Here is an 18920-nt window from a genome sequence, read left to right as displayed (position 1 = left end):
GATACGGTTTGCAAAGCAATTTTTTTTTTTTGCGAGGCTTTCTTTTCACTTTTACACAACACTGTTTGGCGTGAAACGAAGAAATGAATCATATTCATGTCAACATGGTCCCAGGTACGAAAAAGATGAAAGAAAAAAAAAAACCAAAGGAAGAAAGAAATAGAATCTTGATTGGGTTCTACAAAAGTGTATAACTGATCGATGGTGCAACAAAAACCGAACGGTCGGTGTGAACAAAGAAAAAAATTTTTTTTTGTGAGCTTGAGGGTACAATGGGTCGAGTCGGTTTAGTCCAAGATACCCCTTGTGAACCCCACAAACCTTTTTTCGGTGTCTTGTCGGGATCATCCGTTTGAAGAGGAGTTATTTGGGAAAAAAACAGACGATCATTTATTGGTTCGTCGTGTTTGTGCTACTTTGCTATGAGTTATTATCGTTCATCATCAAAATAGGATCCAACATGAGTCTAGAAAAGATTGGCGGTTTCGACGGCTGTAGGACGGTCGATACACTAAAACCCCAATTTAATTTTCGCGCACAGGCGCCGCCTTGAATTGGTCGACCAGAAAAGGAAAAGGTGATTATAAAGAAATTTCACTGCTTGGCAGGGATGAAGTTCATTGTTTATTCATGGCTCATGGAAAATGAAAAAAACACTACAACCTCATTCGTCATTTTCCCTGCTTACTTATTTGCTTCGCCTTTTTTAGTTTCTTCATGTTTTTTTATTTTTCTGTTTTCCTGGATGCAACATGAGATGAAATAAAAATGTAGATTGAAACCTATAAAGTAGTGATGAATAAAACAGTAAATAAATGATGAGTGATGGGAAAAAGTAAGAAAAGTAAAAACAAAAAACGTTGGTGCCATGAGTAAAATGAAAAAGAAGTGAAAAAATAAATAGAGATGTGAGGTATGATAAATTTCATTAATGACCGATGCGGCCAACGGGTAACAAGAAGTACGACGAATCCTTAGTGAGCAAACCGGATAATGCGTTATACCACGCAATAATAGCGGCGGTCATGCCAAAGGCACCCGAAGCAATCTGAGCAGAGACACTATTATTCAACAAGGAAGCGGTTGTCATCACGTAAGTGAGGAAGAGGAAGAAGAAGAGCGAAACAAGCCCAATCGATGAGCGGTGAGAACCAACAAGCATCAAACCGGTGAAGATCGTCCAAGACAACATAAAGTAGCCCAGGGATCGATTGAAAGCTTCCATACTGCTGTAAGTTGCAGCCAGGCCCATGGCAGGCAGTGAAATCAGACCATAGGACATCCAATAAGCACCATAGGAGCAAAAGGCAGTGGCACCAAACGTGTTACCAGTTTTGAACTCCCACATACCAGCCAGCAACTGAGAGTTGGCAACAAAAAAAAAGGAAAAAAAAGAGGTTTAATATCCAGTTTTCTTTACCTTCAAGCTACAGCGTGGAATGCAGTGATAAGCACATGATGTGATTAAAAAAGAGACTACTTACTTGGACAAGGCCACCGTAGATGATGGCGAGACCCAAAACGACGTCGTGAGATTCGGTGGGGGAAATTCCTATACCAGCGTTATGAAGGCCCAAAGTAAAAGTCGTCAACGCAAAACCGCAGAGGCCCAAAGGACCAGGATTAGCAACGGTTGGCGTTGCCACGATGGGTGGTGGAACGACGTGTTGTAAAGGGAACTTAGTCTCAATATCGCCACCATGTTGACGGTCAGCAGCAGGAGCGTTCGTGGCCATTTGTCTAGAGACGAAACAGGTGTATGTGTGTGTGTGTGTTTGTGTGTATGTGCGCTAAAGCTTCTACTATGGAGGGTCAAAAAGATTGGATTATTTTTTTTCCAAAATCTGGGGAGATGAACTACTTTTATATTCAAGAGGTCCGCTAAGCACGGTTAGGCGTCGATGGCCATAGACGGATTGGTGTAACGATGCCATTCTTAACCCCAGATGGGAAAAACTTAGAAGCGCTCAATGTCACATTTCCTTTTACGGACTCAAAAACACACGTAAAAAAAAAACTGTAAAATATGACGGACGTAAATATACGCTTCCAATTCCCTATTCACGTATTTTTCGTATTACCTCAACCTTCCAAAAAACTTTTGCTTGCTGTATGCTCCTGCTTGTACATACATAATCTCATACATGCATCAAAATACTCAAGAAATAAGAAACGGTACTAAACAATGAGGAAATAAATACTATTCTTGATTGGCTTTTTCAATGGTTCAACCAAGTTCCGCGGCTATTCAATTTGACGGAAGACTTACTTAATTCGGTTCACTTTCCGCCTCGGCAAACGAACCTTTGGGTTAGCCAAACAGATTTCGAGCACCGGTCATCTTATTGTCCGTCACGATTCAAAAATAACTTGGGGAATGACAACACGATGGCACTTGTACGTCAATCCTAAACAAAGTGTTGAGTGTAATAATTGATTGCTCAGTGATATGAATCCGAAGTAAAAAAGTCACGATCTAGCTCGGTTACTAAATCTGTACCAGCAAGTCATGGGCGCGATTCCCATTGCGAGTAAAAAAAAAGAGAAGCTCGACCTTGTGTTGCGGTAATCTTTTTCTCGTTTCGGCGTTGCACAACACGTGAACCATTGGTTGGAACCAGTCAGCCGTTTATGGTATTCTTTATTCTTTCCAACTGAAAAGATCGTCGAATCTTCTTTTTCTTTCGTCCCTTTTTTTGTTTTATTTTTACATTTCTTTATTTTCATATTTTCATGCTAAAGGAAACATGTTTATGACTCCGTTTCATTGCTTATGCATTTGCATCACATTATCCACCGATGTTTTGCTTCCGCATGACATCAATGCGATCAAAAATGTGGATTAATTGTTCTTTCAAAAAGACCTCGACCCCTCTAGATCATCCTCTGGACCATTCTATGGATCATTCTGTGGTCAGTCTCCAGACTCAATCCCATAAATGTGCCAAGACAGATAATCAGATCTTCCCCTTTTTCTCCTGGTTTCTTGTTTTTAATCATAAACGATATGAGCAACCATCTCATTGCATGACGGTTGAAATGGTATATGGATTTATTCTAGATTACTACATGATGATTCGTGGAGCTTTACATGACCCGGTGGACTTCTATGGGCTCTTTGGATTCTATGGGAAAACAACAATGCATGATGCTTACCAGTAGCAACGCCGATCGGTTTCTGGGGTTGCCTGGATAATTTACCAAACGAGTCCTCCTCGGAATTGAAGACATTCCAACTCCATGTCCCAAATGTCGAGTTGTTGAAGACCCCATTCTTTCTCCTTGTTGATGTACACTTTTTCTTTGCGCATGATTTCCCCCATATCGATGTCTTTGTTGTCATTATGTCGTTCCGGAATGAATTCCCAGATATTTTGATGATCTTGATGACATGTAAAACCTGGTTTGCTGTAAACCACAGGGATACCATACGTCCAAGTCGCGGTACAAATGAATTCAATATCCATCCTATCATCGCCAAGACGTCAGTAAAAAATGATTAAATGATATTTGAAATAAGGGGCTTACCATGCGACGCCACCCGCTTCACGATAACCTCGAGGGATTTTCCACGTATCACGGTGGGCCATGGTAAAATCGCCGGCTTGATCGGCAATGTCAAGAATATTTTCTGTCGTCACGTTCATGGGAGCTGCCAACGTATAGTTTCCCCAATCTTGATCACCCAGCTGACACGCATTATAAATAATGTCGTCGTCCGCAAAGATGGGGACCTTGACCAGCGACGGAGGAAGTTTTTCGGCATGACTACAACACATCGTTAAAAAAAATCAGCCTGTTATTCACCCAGTGCTCGCTTCTTTTTCTTTTGCGTTGTCTTACATGTTGTGATGATCTTGGTGCTGCAAATAAATGACATTTTTTTCGAAAACACGCGATTGAATAGCATTATGGAAATTGTGTGACCAGATGTCATCTATTGGTTTTCCTGGGCATTAATATGACAATGTCACGCAGGCTTCCAGTAAATACCATTTACCTTGATTTGTGCACACAATAAATTCGCCTCGAGCGAATCGGATGCCGACATTTTTCCCTTCAAATTCGTGCAGTGGCGCATTGCCGACGTTAGGTAGAGCGTCATGGATGGCTTTAGGTACGGTGATAATTCGATGATTCAAGTATTGAGAATGACGGAATCTCTTTATATCCATAGCGACAACCAAGATCAGTAGAAAGTACACTGATGATCATGCTCGCTAAAAACTTACGAAAGCATCAACGATTCTCCGTTTATCCTTTGGCGGGTTCCATTCAACAATCAACAGTTCAATTTTGGTCTTGGTGCGTTCGGCCAAAATGTACGTGCTGTCGATAAAGTTCTGAAAACGGTGATGCTGGTTCCTGCAAATACATGAAGAAAAAAAAGAATGGACTGATGAGTCTGCGACAGTGACAATGAGATCCTTGGCAAAATCTTACCCGGCATAATCATCCATTCGCGTCACAATGACTATGGACAAGTAATAGGCAGGTTCGGCACCGGGATCCAGACATTGTTCCCATTGCGTTTTGGACAATGTGATGTGGTCATGATTAGCTGTATTAGCAATATACTCCGGCAACTGAGAAAGGGGACGAATAGAACCGTCCGCTTCGCTCTTTAGCGCCCGATCGGTGGTTGTGCCAAAAGATATCGAATAAAGACACAATAAGGACAGAATCGTAAACAGGGCAGCAAGTAATCCGAGCGAACGCCGATTCAAACCAACTTTCATGGTTGTCATGGAAGAATGAAGGGATGGTGAGGGGAGAGGAACAGGCTGGCGGTCAATAGATTCATATTTTTTCCAATGAACGTTTCTGAACTAGTGAAAAAAAAAATCGCAGATCATGATAGGTCGCTCCCCCAAAAGCAGTAAAACCCATCGTCATTTTGGTCTTCAGGCACAGACGGGATTTGAAACTGAAATACCAGCGGCAAACGTGCCTGTTCTTTCTATTGACTGGCAGTCTCATTATTGAGTGTATCTTCCTGCTATATTGCAATTAGTAATTTCACCAACGAGACAGAAAATAGGCTAAGATGAAATGAGGTTTTTCCTGAGAAATAACGTTTCAGGCTAGCTATGTTCGCCATGGATAATGTGTTTTAAGGTGTTGTTGAATCCGACCATACTATAAAAGGCTATCGCTGAGGGATCCGTCAAACCATAAAGGTTGCGATGATCAGGATGAACGGCAATCAGTGGTGGATAAAGCCATGGCAGGTTAAATTCTATTACAATTATTGGAGCAACTTGCTCTCAAGTTACCTTTCTGATGAAAAATCAATTGATGGTGGGCTATGTAGACCAACAGCCGTTTTTGCGCTGTTATTCTTCGCGGAGCTGGAAAACATCAACCGTAAAGTGGCAGAAGACGGACCTTGAAAAAGGTGCCAGGAAGTTATGTGGAAATACCAGTTCGATAAAGAACAGTGGCCAACCGGTGCAAAAAGTCGCAGTTCTTCTTGAGGAACCAATATGAGATATGTCCCTCAAATTAATGCCATAGCGGAGAACGTCTACCGTGCTTGCACAGAACATATATGCTTGAGCGAATGTGTTATCGAAGAAGAAGCGCCTGCGAACATTTGCATCCAAAGCATTTGGACTCAATATGGCAACCGTCATTCTCTCGTCGCTGACAAAATTCTGGTATTGAAGGAGCACTAATAGCTAAGTATATAAAACTGGTTATTTGCTTTTACCGTTCGTATGTAGAGATAGAATAAGGACAAACGGTATCAATGATGGATTTCTATCCAATGCTATCTACAAAATGCAACGGTATCTGAACCGCAAATGAAGTTTGTATAATCTTTTGCTGGCTTTGACTTATTTCTCCGCAGTGTGTGCAACCGCTGATCATTGCGACAGTGCCTCCGGGTAAACAAAAAAAAAATGACAAGTTCGGTACAGATCGTCTGTGTTTTAGGCAAATTATTGACGAAAATAGGGGTATACTCCCAAGCATCTGTGTGAAGTTGACTCGATAGACCTTTTTTTTAGTTCCGTATCCTTATTTCAAACTGGAGTTTGCCAAAAATTGCGGTTCCTATTTTCCGAAAAAAGACATTAAAATCCACCTCCGACCGGCCCTTTGACTGAAGCTAACCTTGCAGAGAGTGTCTTTCACTTTATGTGTCCAACGTTGATAACCACTGTTGGAATCGAATTTCCATCATACGTGGTTTGTGTATTTATAGTATAATGCGATGATTCCTTATCCGACAACGATATTATTGAATCAGATCAGAATAACCACTACGAAATATGGAAAGATTTCGGTTTATATTCCTTGACTTTGATCTTTTTTTTATTCATTCTATCTCTGAATATAACGCTGTATGCTACATTAGATCGACGCCGCAAAATATTTCCACCAGATCAAGCAAAAATCCATCACGGACTGGGCCCATGGACACACGTTTATTTTTTGGTATAGGCTTATAAGGGGCTATGATTGCCATATATGGTTATTCCCTGCTTCGCGCCTGTCTCCTGCACTGCTACTCTATCATTTTCTCTCTTGCGCGCGCACTCTTCACTTACTTTCCCTTCATCTTATTGTAGATATTGGGGTACAAAATGTAGGAAGGAAATAAAGTAGCTTGTATTTAAAGAGCAAGCCGTTAAATGTTCCATCATAATCTCCAAACAAGACAAGGTATAAGGAAAATCATTTTTGTGCCGAAATCGGTTCCATAATAAGGATATATAACCCTACACCCATGTAGCAAGCCAATTTGTACCAAACGCTCAGTGTCACCATGTGGATTGAAGTTTTTTTTTCATCATAGTCTTCTTCGAAAAAATGAGATAAAAAGCATCAGCACTTTACTTCAATAATGTATCGGCATCGGGAAGCCCTTTGGAAAAATTGCATGACTAATTTGCCGCAGTCCTCGGGATACATTGTCGCACCGAAAATTTCATTGGTTACGTCAAGTTGACTTTCGTAACTTCCGCAATCAAACCAACTATGGCCAGTTACTTTGGTAAAAAAAAAAAAAGTCATGTTAAAGCAATGACAAGAGACAAATGAAGTTCATGTGCCTTTTTAGACGAGCTCAACATACAGTCAAATGTTGATAAACGACGAAAGAAAACCTTCGATGTGGATCTCGACCATTTCATGAATCCGACATCATCGACTGGCAGCAGTTCATTTCATTCTTTGAATGATCCTGTAGCGCAAACAGCTCAGTAAGTAACAAAAAAAACGTCACTTATGATTCCGTGAATCGGTCTGGTTTATATGCAACATTGATTCTGTGTAGGTTATTCAGCCGATTCAGACAACAGATGCAGCTGGAAGGCGATCAGCAACAGGAACAATTCCTGGATAACTTGGTTTCTCAGCTTCTTGAAGAGTCTCAATCAAATGCCAAAGGTCCCCCACCGGCATCCCAACGATTCATTCAGATGCTGCCCAATGTTCCGAAGCAGCAACTCAATAGGTAAAGCAAAAGACATTTTTTTCGCCTTGCATACCATGCAGAGTCACTCACGGCTGTTCAACAAAGTGATGAAACCTGTATTATATGTAAAGATGTCCTGAAGACGAGCAGTAGTAAGGTGACGCAAATGCCTTGGTAAGAAAAACGCGACGTTTTCTTATTCATTCACATTCATCAAGACAAGTAACCCGTTTTTATGGTTCACAGTGGTCATTATTTTGATCAAGAATGTCTTGTGCCGTGGCTTCAGTTGCATCACACGTGCCCATTGTGCCGTCATGAAGTAGAAACCGAGCAAGCGGCCAAGGAAGAAGAAGAAGAAGAGCAACGAGGATGGATGTACGGTTAAATTTGCCCTTTTTCTCATTAGATTCGTGTCTTCAGCTGAAGCGGTGTTTCAAACTGAAGTTTGCTGTCTGAAAATGCGGGGAAGCCAATTAGGGAAACGACAGAAGGATTTGGGGGATTTTTTTCTTTGTTTACTTGACAGGGAACAACAGTCATCTGAATAAATTGATGACTATTTAGCGGATTTTATATTCATTCCCATGTCAAGGGGCGAAATACATAACAGATAACAATGTTGTTGTACATTAGCAAAAAGCATTGTTTCGCTTAATATACTCGCTCTACTTTTTATAGGGACGTTCGGTGTTATGCCAAAAGACGCCTTGATCTTTGTCGACTTTTTTTTAAACATGTTATTTATTTGAATTTAGCCAGGCAGTAGACTTGCTTTGCAGTAAAAAGATTTATTTTTTGACGGAAGAAAATGTTTAAACCAAGGACAGTTTTTCTTTTTTTTACCTCTTGGAGAGACAGCCCCCTTGAATATGCTATCGGAACAAATGCCGACGCTGCACATTGCAGAAGCACATCGACCGTATTTTGACAATCCTATCATGCATAGATTAATCTATCCCCATGCTCAGCATAGCTTCCCAAAAGACAATACAATTGAGAAAGTACGTGCGTTGCTTTTTAATTTGCAATGATTTTCGGAATGCGGGATGTGCTCCGAGAATGAGATCAGTGCTTCCTCTAGGATGCTTCATATGGTTACTGCTGGTAGAAACTACGATCCAACCGTAGCCAGATGCTTATTTTCATTGGGTAGAAACATTGTGCATCTGTTTCCTCCGTAAATTGGTTCATTACAGGGTGGTTAACTACAGTTCCAAGTTGGTGATCAACGGAATTGCTCTTTTCCGCATGCCAAAGGATTTTTTTTTGGCCAAGCTGAATCGCTTAGAACCCCTTGCGGTGATATTTTTCCCGCCAAAACGGGCGAATAACTTTTGATGTATATATGCAGTGATATGTATATATATGTTTTGGGCAGTGGTATTTATGACCAATACATAAAATGGGATAGATGAAAAAAATAAACCCACTTTTTTTTTCTTCATAAACTTGTGTCTTTTTTTTTATTATTATTATAATATTTTTGTCGCGATTTCTAACCTCAAATTCACCCCTTGTTCGTCGTACCATAATGACTCTAGAAGATGAAAGGATCTTCGCATGCTCGCAATGTCCCAAAAGTACGTGCAATTTTTGGTTTTTTTTTCTCCTTATTTTCTATACTGACACATATTGTCAGTTTTCGCCACTCGATCAAACTTGAAAAGGCATATGGAGAATCCGAATATTCACAACATTCCATATGTTCGAAGTCGCGATCAAAAACGGTGGAAAGGACATGCGAAAAAGGTGGTTTCCAAAGAAGAAACCACAGAAAGGTAAATCATAAAAACTAACGTACTTTTTTCATCCGTGTTTTCAGAAGAAAAAGGCACTGAGACATAAAAATTCGTGATAACCCATAGAATGCGCAAATGGCGCGCTGAGAACCGAGAGAAAAACCGACAAAACGATTTGCGATGCCGTGTGTATCGGCTTGCTCGTCAGAAATTCGGAGAGCACGATTCTATAGAAAAGCAAGCGTTTGTACGTGAAGAGATATCTCGGCGCCTTGGGCGGCGAATGTTCACCAGTCATCATGAGGCAGGTGGAGGGCTTTTGGATAGCCTGGAGGAACTGCCATTCTACAGTGCTCCACAGCAAAAGATCGAATTACCTTCGATTCAGAGTTTCCAGCGTAGTGACAGCTGGTCTTCGGACGACATGTTACCTCCACTTTCACCCTGCATGCGTCGACGCACTAGCAGTAGCAGTATCAGCAGTTTGAGCAGCATCACCAGCGGCTCGCAGAATCAAGAGGATACTACCGTTTTGCCACCCATGCAAACCATCCTAAATTATGTTTATAATGTCAAATATGTCGAACCCGCGAGGATCTTGGACGAATTCGTTGGCGTCATCCTGAACTACGCTCAAGACGAAACCATGGCCACATAAGTTTTTTTTCTTTACCTTTTTTATTATTATTATTTTTGCTTTCCATCATCACAAATATCATTATTCCATTATGCTCCATTCCTTTTTATTTTTCGGTTTTTTTTTCCTGCCTGCCTGCCTTAGGCTTTATCCCCTTTTTTTTTAACTCAGAAGATATTTTCTCCCTTCTTGTTTTTGAAGTTATTTTCATTTATATGCAAGATCTCCAATCTTGTCTGTAGTGCTCTCATGATTTATTAAAATGAATTGGGTCTCTCTCTCTCCCTCTCCCTATCCCAAGTCATCTTATCAAATTGCCTCATACTGTAATACAGAGGGAACTCGTTTGCTTCAAGACAGATTGTCGTGCTGGTTTAAGATTGGCACTTGTGGAAACCTTGAAGCGCAGCTCAGAAGTCTGTAAAATGGATGCTTCGAATCATCCCTGACTGATCTGCAATCAAAGCCACTAAAATCAGTTTCAGTCCCCTTTGCCTCGACATCTCAGACATCAGTTTATCCATTATTTACTCCAAATGGAACCCATGACACGCCTCTGCCGCTCAAACTTTATCGTGCAGGCACATGCAGTCTTCATTCAGGTTGATAGTTTTTGTCTTATCGTCGTTCTACGAATCGTACCAAGTCCAGAATCATCGTTGGCCCTAGGCATTCACTATACTTAAGCAAATCTCGACTGAGTGCCATTCTTTTGCTCTTTTTTGGTTTAGGTGTTTGCAGCACAAAATCGTCAGCCTAGGGAAACTGCTTCTTACAACAATCGTGACACAGAGGGAAGAGATTCTTCCACGATCAATTTTTTTTTTCAGATTTTGCTGTTACTCATCGCGTTACGGTTTTCAGTACATTACTTTGTAGGCATGGATACACGTTGATTGACAGCATGGATCAAAAAAGTGACAACAGAAAATTTGATGCAGAAAAAACAAGAGATGAGTTGCCCCTGATTTTCGAAATTATCATACATCAACTGTGTCCGTGAGCTTATCATCGTTCTGATTTCATCTGTATATTGTGTTGTATAATTCTCTTATTGTACCAACCATCAGCGATGGTTTTATTTTGTTTTCACGCTGCACACGTGCGTCAGATCGCTCGTAAGACACATATGCCATGGAAACCCGACTTTATTTGGAATTGACTCCTTCCGTTAGATATACTAAACTGAATGCCCATACCTCTGCTAAAGCGTCCTTGCCAATTGATTGGACATTGCAATTGAGAAATGGTAATCTTTTTGAGACGCCATGCTTTCAGGTGTAAGCCAATTGACATATTGACTCTTGGAAATCAAATTCTTGTATTCTAATCTCTGTCTTTAAAAATGACATGCTGCTACGGAATAACATTGAATAATAGCAGAAAGTATGATATATGCGGTAACAGAAGAAGATGATGAATCCAAACGTTTAAATTCACACCGGGTTTTCGGTTTCGAAAATAAGCTCTATTCTGGTTTCAGAGTGAGGATAAGGATGGACGTATTTGAAAAACAGACAGGACTGACAGCTGCTTAATTGACAGGTTCATTTGACCGTACGACACCGGCAACCAGGATAGCCGGTCGTCACGCTGTCAGTTGTGATACGATGAGCGGAAATCTTCGGGCTTCAAAGCGGAGAATAAAATGCATCAATCTAAAGCGAAGCACGACATCAAGATCTTATTGGTCATCTTCACAACAATGACAGCGGTCCTTCTTTTTTTTTTCTACTCTTTCCTTTCTGTTTTACTGGGGGGGGGTTCGTTCTTATCGACGCTTCAAAGTTTTCCAACTCAGATGTGCATTGCTGCAGTGAGTGGATGGACTAATAAGAAAGAAAAATAAAAAATAATAGAGGGCAAACAACACATGAAATTAGATGTTCAGATGTTTCTTTTAGGTGCAAAAGATGTGATTGGACACAACAATTGTGATGGGTTCAAACAAGAGATGATCTGTTGCACGCCCAACAAAAAGGCAGGACAAAGTAAGGAGTCACCCATCAAAGCCGTCCACATCTCGTCGGGAATTGAAATGGAGCGAAAGATTAGATTAAAGACATGGTGAGCAATCTCTGGTGACCACTGATTCGAAAGAAAAAAAAATATTTTGGGATGGAAAATAAGCGTCTAGTTTGAAAGCCACCCAAATTTTGACGCTCTTTGCAGCTGACATTTAAAAAGCGGCTTCGACCCTCTTTTATTCCCACTCTTCACTCCATACCTTTTGGTCGCGCTTTCGCTTCTCTCAGCCTATTTCTCACACCATGTCCAGACCCGTTGACTCTTGGAACGTCTGTCTTAACACTTCCCTTGAAGAGGAGGACAAGGAAGTCTTCAACATCGTTGAAAACGAGAAGCTCAGACAATGGTCGTGTCTCGAACTTATTGCTTCAGAGGTAAACTATCCATGCGCAGATATTGGAAAGAAAAGGATGGGAACATGGGGAGTTCAAAGGAGATAAAAAGTGCAAGAAGAAAGGAGAGATAGAATGACGGGTGGAAGTATGATTTATCAGAAACAAGTGAAACTGATCGGGATGCTTCGAATATGTTCTTTTTTGGTCTGTGTATGTAGAACTTCACTTCCCAAGCTGTCATTGAAGCCAACGGTACTGCCTTGACCAACAAGTACTCCGAAGGTCTTCCCGGTGCTCGTTACTATGGTGGTAATGAGTTCATTGACGAACTTGAAATTTTGTGCCAGAAGCGTGCCTTGGCTGCCTTTGGTTTGAACCCTGAACAGTGGGGTGTCAACGTCCAACCTTACTCTGGTAGTACCGCCAACTTTGCCGCTTTGACGGCTTTGATCCAACCTCAGGATCGTTTGATGGGTCTTGACTTACCTTCCGGTGGTCATTTGACTCACGGTTATCAGACCAACAAGAAGAAGATCTCCTCCTCTTCCATCTACTTCGCCTCCATGCCTTATCAGGTCGACCAACAGACTGGTTTGATTGACTACAAGCGTCTCGAGGAGAACGCCGCTCTCTTCCGTCCCAAGTTGTTGATTTGCGGTGCTTCGGCCTACCCCGCTGAGTGGGAATACGATACCATGCGCAAGGTTGCCGATCAACACGGTGCTTACTTGATGTGCGATATGGCCCACATTTCCGGTTTGATTGCTGGTCAGCAAGCCTTGTCGCCTTTCGACTACTGTGACATCGTTACCACCACTACTCACAAGACTTTGCGTGGTCCCCGTGCTGGTCTCATCTTCTTCCGTCGCGATAAGGGTGACGATCTCGAAAGCCGTGTCAACCAGGCCGTTTTCCCCTCTTGCCAAGGTGGTCCTCACAACAACACCATTGCTGCTATTGCTGTCGCTTTGAAGCAAGCCGCTTCCCCCGAATTCAAGCAATATGCCAAGCAAGTGTGCGCCAACGCCAAGAAGCTCGCTGAGGTGCTTACCGGTTACGGTTACAAGTTGGCCACTGGTGGTACCGTCAACCATTTGGTGTTGTGGGACTTGAAGCCCCAAAAGTTGACCGGTTCCAAGGTCGAACGTATCTGCGATATGGTCCACATCACCATCAACAAGAACTCCATTGCCGGTGACAAGTCCGCCGTGACTCCTGGTGGTGTTCGTTTGGGTGCTTCGGCTCTTACCAGCCGATCCATGAAGGAAGACGATATGGTCAAGGTCGGTGAGTTCCTTCACCGCACCGTCAACATTGCTCTCAAGGTCCAGGAATCCTGCGGCAGCAAGTTGTTGAAGGACTTTGTCGCTGCTCTTGAAGGCAATGAGGAAATCGCTCAATTGAAGAAGGAAGTCGTCGAATTCGCTCGCAGCTTCCCCATGCCTGGCTTTGATGCCACCAAGATCAAGGCTACTGCCACCATCTAAAAGAAAAATTCCAACAATACAAAAAAGTTTCTTTTTTTTTCGCACCTTGTCCTTAATTTCCATCTCATACCGATTCTCTTTTCTCTCTCTTTGTTTTTTTCCTCATACATATACTCTCTGGATGTTCAACACATCTTTCTTGTAAACAGTTCAACACATTTTCATTCTTTTTTCCAAAAGCGAAAAATAAAAACATATCGATGCCATAGGCTGCAACCATATTCCTCATCGCCCCAATTTTCCTTTTCTGGTCAGCACATGCGAATTGCCACCTTTTTTATCCGATCATGCCCACTCCATATTATGGCTCATGCAAACCGTAATATGGACTTAAGCATTTTGGGTGATATGACAAACCTGTCATCCTGAATAAAGTTGAATAACTGCAAATCTGTAAAATGATCAGCGTCGATCGGCTTGGAATCCGTCGATTCCAGATTGACAGTGGTCTAACAACCGTGATAATAGTAATATTCAGCCACAGATGGCTTGGGGATACTTGGAAGAAGCTTATCGGGCTGTGTTTCCGTTGGTATGTCATTTTTCCTCCTTTTTAATGCAAGGATGCCTCAGAGTGGTTTGGACAAAGTTCTTGGATCCTACCTTGCATCGATTTTTGATGACTATCGCTTGCTGCAGTTATCTTTAACCAACTCTTAAACAAATAGATGAAGGACGTGCAAAAAACTTATGGATTTGCAAACCTTGATGAGCCATGTCACGTGGGTAAAAGGTCAAACATGGGGCTTGCGTTCCAAGTGCGTTCCATCCACACTTCTGGCTTGCGTTCCAACTCCGCAACTGCGTTTCCTTCACACTGTGCCTTTGATATGGAAGAGGAAATTTGTGTCGGAAGCGAAAATAGACACTTGTGGTAGTTTCTGGGTGAAACAGCAACCCATCTAGAATGTCTGGGGAGGGCATTCAATTCATGACTAGCTCAGGGACGTTTACCATCAAGCATCTTTACAAACCCTGATAACGAGGATAACACAACAAGGCTTCTCTCATCAAAAAGAGGTGAGGGTGGTGAGCCAATGAGCAGCCATTTCTGCGGCGAGGGAGAAATTTCGATGAGTTGTTTGATACATGGTGGCTTATAGACTTCCATTTTTGGCAGGTCTAGTGACACAAAATTACGATTGCCACGTCAGCAAGCATAATGCGGAATAGAAAACGAAAGAAAACCTTGACAATGCATTTGTAATCAAGCAGCATTGTCCGCTTCGTAATTTACTATAAATACTGAGTTCACTTAACGCCCAGTTTTCTGATACAATTAACTTTCTCTAATTGATTAAATAATTATGGTTGCTCTCACTATCCCTTCTGAATACGGTTACGTAAGTATACTCGACACGCTGTATGTGATGAATTGGAACAGCGTTAAATAACAAGCCAAATAGGTCCTTGGTGTTGCTGCCGTCACTGCTGTGTACACGTTCTCCATCGGTATTCGAGTCGGTGGTGCTCGCAAAGCCGCTAATGTTCCTTACCCTTACCGTAAGTCGCTATTACCAATATTTCTAACCATCCCAGCGACTAAATCAATATTGTTTTGATTTTTTTACCAGCTTACGCCACCCAAGAAGAGGCTGACAAGGATAAAAAGAAGTACATCTTCAACTGCACCCAACGCGCCCACCAAAACTCCCTCGAACAGCTTCCCGTTTTCCTCACTCTCTTGTTGATTGGTGGTTTGCGCCACGCTGAAATTTCCGCGGCTGCCGGTGCCTTCTACTTAGTAGGACGTATTATCTACGTCAATGGTTACTGCACCGGTGAACCTAGCAAGCGCACTCGCGGCATCTTTGGCATGCTTGGCTTCCTCGCTGTCCTTGGTACCACCGCCTCTACCGTTTACAACCTTATCCGATAAATCCATTTTGTAATATAACCCTCATATCAAGACGCATACGAAAGACAGTTTCTGTAATAAAACGTGAACGTGCTCATTTATGGAAAAGATTGGTCATCATTTCGGTGCCTTGTGGATGGACGGCGTTTGGATTCTATTTTTTTTGTGAAACGGATCATGCATCATCACTATGCAACAAACCACTCAGTTAACAAGATGAGAGTATTGGAGTATCTTGTTAGACTATGGCTTGGTGAATGATCTTTTATACTTTTTTTTCATATTCACCTTGGCAACGCTTTGGGATTTTTTTCACATGTCATTTTCTTTTTTATCGTAAATCCACCAATGAATTCCTGGTTTTACAACTCAGCAAGACACGCACCAATAGAATGGGAACGAGGTCCTGTCTTTTTAGACACGTTATCGAGCTTTTGGGACTAGAAAGATGACAATGCAAGAGAGAAAAGGAATAAAGCGTGAATGGAGTGGGATAAAAAAAAAGGAATGCAAGAGTGACGATGCAAACAGTAAGTCACCCATTGTATGCAGTTTTTTAGCACCATGGTGAGGTAACGGAATTTGAAATAATTGGCAGTTCCCGTAAAGCTGGGTTTCCAGAAAATTAGAGCGCTTTTTTTGGTTATTCATTTTTTTGCCATTTCTTCTGCGCTCATGAATCGATCGTCCACTGTTGCTGAAAAGCCTGTCGATTCAAAGAAACAGTCAAAGGACTCTCGCTTTGCCCACATTCAACCGACGGGTAGCTGGGAGATTCCACGCAAGGTTTACCATTATTCTGTTGGTAAGGATCGATTCTCAATTTGCCTGGTTTAGTCCTATTGTTGCTTATTCAGCGTCTATCTAGGTTTCTTGGTGTATTATCTGTACGAGAATGGTTACGATACAACTGACGTTATACCATACCTCGTAGCATATTTGGCACTGGTGCTGACAGGCGAAGTATTGCGATTCTCTTTTGATTGGTTCAATGTATTATACTGCCGGATCTTGGGTCCACTCATGAGACAAACCGAGATCAAGAGTCGATGGAATGGCGTGGTGTACTATCTGGCCGGTAAGTCGAGCTTTTTACATAGTGTTTGTGTATACAAGTCCATGTTCTTAATCTATTTTGACTATAGGTTGCTTGTTTGTCCTGTATTTCTTCCCCAGGGACATTGCATCTCTCTCCATTATCTACTTGTCCTGGGCGGATCCCACAGCGAGCATTTGCGGACGATTATGGGGTCGGTATACCCCTCGCTTTGGCAAGAAATCATTGGCCGGTACCTCGGGAGCAATGATTATCGGTGCGCTCGTGACATATGCGTTCTATCAGAAGAGAGGATCGTCCTACATGACTGAGGCGCACGTGCCGTTGAGTGTGTTGTCGGTTTACGGAGGTGTTGTGGCGGGATTGTCGGAAGCCATGGCCGATACTGTGGGTTTGGATGATAACTTTATCATTCCCGTATTGAGTGGCATCTTGTTATGGATTCCTCTGGTGGGTTTAGGGTTGGGTAAAATATAATTCATTGATTTGGGTCATTCTTCGTCGATAGAGATTATTTTTTTGGTCACCAATTACAGCACTGTAGCATCAAATTCCCTTTTGTTTTATTCGTACACTTTGTCTAGTTTTTGTATTCCATGGCATCCCAGCATTTTTTTTTTCTTGTCATTACTTCAATCCTCAAATTACAATTAATAGATCCTCTTTTATTTTATTGGTCAACTTTTTTTTTCTATTATGATATCTATTTGTTTGCGGATGATGTGTTTATTTACGATGTCTATAATAGCATGGTGCAACAGAAGATGGATCGTATCATCAAGTATGATGGGGCGCCGAAATCTACAACAAGTTACATATGAATGAAAGAGATAGCATGCGCTTTCAGGAATAGTAATGGTCATGCGTTGGCTTTCAGTTACCCTCATCTGTGGCCATTTGGACCAAGATGGTGTGATTGTTATTCATGGGATAAAAAAAGGAAGCTTCCGATTCCTGTGGGCTGTGACTTTGGCACGATCGCTGGGTTGAGTGGCCTCTCATTAGTTGCCGCTGCTGTTGACAGTGTGCCTGGCGTTCCCGCAATTCAAGCTCGGAGGCTGTGAGGAGATCATTGAGCGAAGACGGTAAAATGGCATCATTAAAACCTTCATTATTGTCGTCATAACAATCGTCGGGATAAGATGTGGGAGTGTAATATGGTGGTAGTTTGCGGTATTTGGATAAACAGACGTCAGGAACCAGATCCGAGGACCGATCGCTGCAAGATATCATATGAGCAGCTGGTGACGGTGGCGCGTGAGAAGAAGTCAAAGAGGAGGAGAAACCGAATGGGGCTGGAGTGGTCGATGATGGTAACGAACCCGCAGAATCATCGGAGGATTCACATAGTACGGGCCGGCTTGGTAACATGTCTTTTGACAAATCGGTCACTATACACCGTTGCGCGTACTTTGAGGAATATGCCCGTTGTTGATATACATTGGCGAACGAGGGCTGGGGATAGGACGCAACAAATGGAAACGGGGCGTCTTGCTTGTGAGGCAGCATTGATGCGAGGTGATGGAAGCGGTTGAAATACTCATCGGCCGAAATGCTGAGATTATCGCTGTAAATGGAGCTGGAAACTAACGGTTGGCAAACATCGTATTGGTTGATGTGATGGTTGGGAAGTTGATTGCCTGCAGTAATTTTTGCTGAAAGGATGGTAACGGCTCCCTTGAAAGCGAATTTGCGATTTTTAGGAGTATACGATGACATGGTGTGCAACAATGCGCACCTCGTTCCGAATTTACAATTGCCTTTTATAAAGTATTTACATACAGCAGGCCCTATCGATGGGTCCAAGTTATGTGAAAAGATGCAATTGGTGCCCGCAGTGCATATTCTTTGCTTGAAAAATTTGCAGGGCACATGCGATAAATTGGTGCCTGAAAAATTACATCACACACACAAAAAGAGAAAGTTAGTGAACGAACCATGAATTAGTGGATGTAAGAGAAGAAAAAAAACGAACAAAAAGCGTTGAAAATACGAGGTCAATCATCCTTGGACGGACGATCAATGCAAATCGTCCATAAAATATTTCTCTATACTTCTCTCCGTTGCACACTTTGAAAAAGAATGGAAAAAGCAGTAGTGTACATCTATTTTTTATACCTTGATGCGGAGCAGTTCCAGATTTAGTATCCGAGGACCGCGGAGACTTGGGATTATCACTGGATTTTGGTACAAATGAACTTTGTGGCCTTTTTGAACGCTCTGCGGGATGAAAAAACCGCGGTGACGGTGCACCTTTTTGAATTTCATTTGCAGAGTACTGATCATATGTCGTAGCCATATCTGTTGCAATCGCAGGACTCGAGTTTTAAATTGTTAATTTTTATGGCAA

General features: G+C 42.1%; 8 protein-coding genes across 8 annotated transcripts; 5 read left to right on the top strand and 3 right to left on the bottom strand.

The window, feature by feature from the left end:
• Positions 1-634: 634 nt before the first annotated feature.
• On the bottom strand, positions 635-1822 carry BYT42DRAFT_586033 (GPR1/FUN34/yaaH family-domain-containing protein). Its single transcript, XM_051570035.1, has 2 exons — positions 1485-1822; positions 635-1360 (listed from the first exon to the last, which is right to left on the bottom strand). The coding sequence occupies exons 1-2, from the start codon at positions 1734-1736 to the stop codon at positions 929-931; spliced, it is 684 nt and encodes a 227-aa protein (XP_051419411.1). The 5' UTR covers positions 1737-1822; the 3' UTR covers positions 635-928.
• Positions 1823-3197: 1375 nt separating this feature from the next.
• On the bottom strand, positions 3198-4739 carry BYT42DRAFT_503737 (uncharacterized protein; the record flags this gene model as incomplete). The annotated part of the gene is made up of 6 exons (XM_051564922.1): positions 3198-3468; positions 3529-3768; positions 3844-3937; positions 4001-4163; positions 4233-4365; positions 4444-4739. 6 exons carry the CDS (start codon positions 4737-4739, stop codon positions 3198-3200), a joined length of 1197 nt encoding a protein of 398 aa, XP_051419410.1.
• A 2088-nt stretch (positions 4740-6827) lies between these two features.
• BYT42DRAFT_125030 (uncharacterized protein) lies at positions 6828-8248 on the top strand. Its single transcript, XM_051562164.1, has 5 exons — positions 6828-7003; positions 7070-7211; positions 7286-7465; positions 7532-7600; positions 7673-8248. The coding sequence occupies exons 1-5, from the start codon at positions 6988-6990 to the stop codon at positions 7812-7814; spliced, it is 549 nt and encodes a 182-aa protein (XP_051419409.1). The 5' UTR covers positions 6828-6987; the 3' UTR covers positions 7815-8248.
• A 1047-nt stretch (positions 8249-9295) lies between these two features.
• On the top strand, positions 9296-9826 carry BYT42DRAFT_503697 (uncharacterized protein; the record flags this gene model as incomplete). The annotated part of the gene is made up of 1 exon (XM_051564920.1): positions 9296-9826. The coding sequence occupies one exon, from the start codon at positions 9296-9298 to the stop codon at positions 9824-9826; it is 531 nt and encodes a 176-aa protein (XP_051419408.1).
• A 2249-nt stretch (positions 9827-12075) lies between these two features.
• Positions 12076-13655, top strand: BYT42DRAFT_549457 (serine hydroxymethyltransferase; the record flags this gene model as incomplete). Its single annotated transcript, XM_051566072.1, has 2 exons — positions 12076-12207; positions 12387-13655. The coding sequence occupies 2 exons, from the start codon at positions 12076-12078 to the stop codon at positions 13653-13655; spliced, it is 1401 nt and encodes a 466-aa protein (XP_051419407.1).
• A 1182-nt stretch (positions 13656-14837) lies between these two features.
• Positions 14838-15623, top strand: BYT42DRAFT_586018 (uncharacterized protein). The gene is made up of 3 exons (XM_051570034.1): positions 14838-14998; positions 15062-15158; positions 15230-15623. The coding sequence occupies exons 1-3, from the start codon at positions 14963-14965 to the stop codon at positions 15532-15534; spliced, it is 438 nt and encodes a 145-aa protein (XP_051419406.1). The 5' UTR covers positions 14838-14962; the 3' UTR covers positions 15535-15623.
• A 565-nt stretch (positions 15624-16188) lies between these two features.
• Positions 16189-17417, top strand: BYT42DRAFT_625049 (phosphatidate cytidylyltransferase; the record flags this gene model as incomplete). Its single annotated transcript, XM_051572401.1, has 3 exons — positions 16189-16314; positions 16408-16591; positions 16740-17417. The coding sequence occupies 3 exons, from the start codon at positions 16189-16191 to the stop codon at positions 17045-17047; spliced, it is 618 nt and encodes a 205-aa protein (XP_051419405.1). The 3' UTR covers positions 17048-17417.
• On the bottom strand, positions 17231-18308 carry BYT42DRAFT_586014 (uncharacterized protein). The gene has a single exon (XM_051570033.1). It carries the CDS (start codon positions 18287-18289, stop codon positions 17444-17446), a length of 846 nt encoding a protein of 281 aa, XP_051419404.1. The 5' UTR covers positions 18290-18308; the 3' UTR covers positions 17231-17443.
• Between the last annotated feature and the right edge of the window lie 612 nt (positions 18309-18920).

The sequence above is a fragment of the Radiomyces spectabilis genome (assembly GCF_025331425.1).
Source record: "Radiomyces spectabilis strain NRRL 2753 chromosome Unknown BYT42scaffold_14, whole genome shotgun sequence".
Classification (NCBI taxonomy): Eukaryota; Fungi; Mucoromycota; class Mucoromycetes; order Mucorales; family Radiomycetaceae; genus Radiomyces; species Radiomyces spectabilis.
Note: the sequence above shows the minus strand (reverse complement) of the source record. Positions and strands in the feature narration are given on the sequence as shown.

Coding starts and splice junctions, on each gene's coding strand:
- BYT42DRAFT_125030 (XM_051562164.1), top strand. Junction 7,212..7,285: donor CCTGTAGCGCAAACAGCTCA/GTAAGTAACAAA, acceptor GATTCTGTGTAG/GTTATTCAGCCGATTCAGAC. Junction 7,466..7,531: donor CCGAAGCAGCAACTCAATAG/GTAAAGCAAAAG, acceptor TGTTCAACAAAG/TGATGAAACCTGTATTATAT.
- BYT42DRAFT_586014 (XM_051570033.1), bottom strand. CDS start 18,289: ATGTCATCGTATACTCCTAAAAATCGCAAATTCGCTTTCAAGGGAGCC.
- BYT42DRAFT_586018 (XM_051570034.1), top strand. CDS start 14,963: ATGGTTGCTCTCACTATCCCTTCTGAATACGGTTAC. Junction 14,999..15,061: donor TCCCTTCTGAATACGGTTAC/GTAAGTATACTC, acceptor CAAGCCAAATAG/GTCCTTGGTGTTGCTGCCGT. Junction 15,159..15,229: donor TAATGTTCCTTACCCTTACC/GTAAGTCGCTAT, acceptor TTTTTTTACCAG/CTTACGCCACCCAAGAAGAG.
- BYT42DRAFT_586033 (XM_051570035.1), bottom strand. CDS start 1,736: ATGGCCACGAACGCTCCTGCTGCTGACCGTCAACATGGTGGCGATATT. Junction 1,361..1,484: donor TCTACGGTGGCCTTGTCCAA/GTAAGTAGTCTC, acceptor GCCAACTCTCAG/TTGCTGGCTGGTATGTGGGA.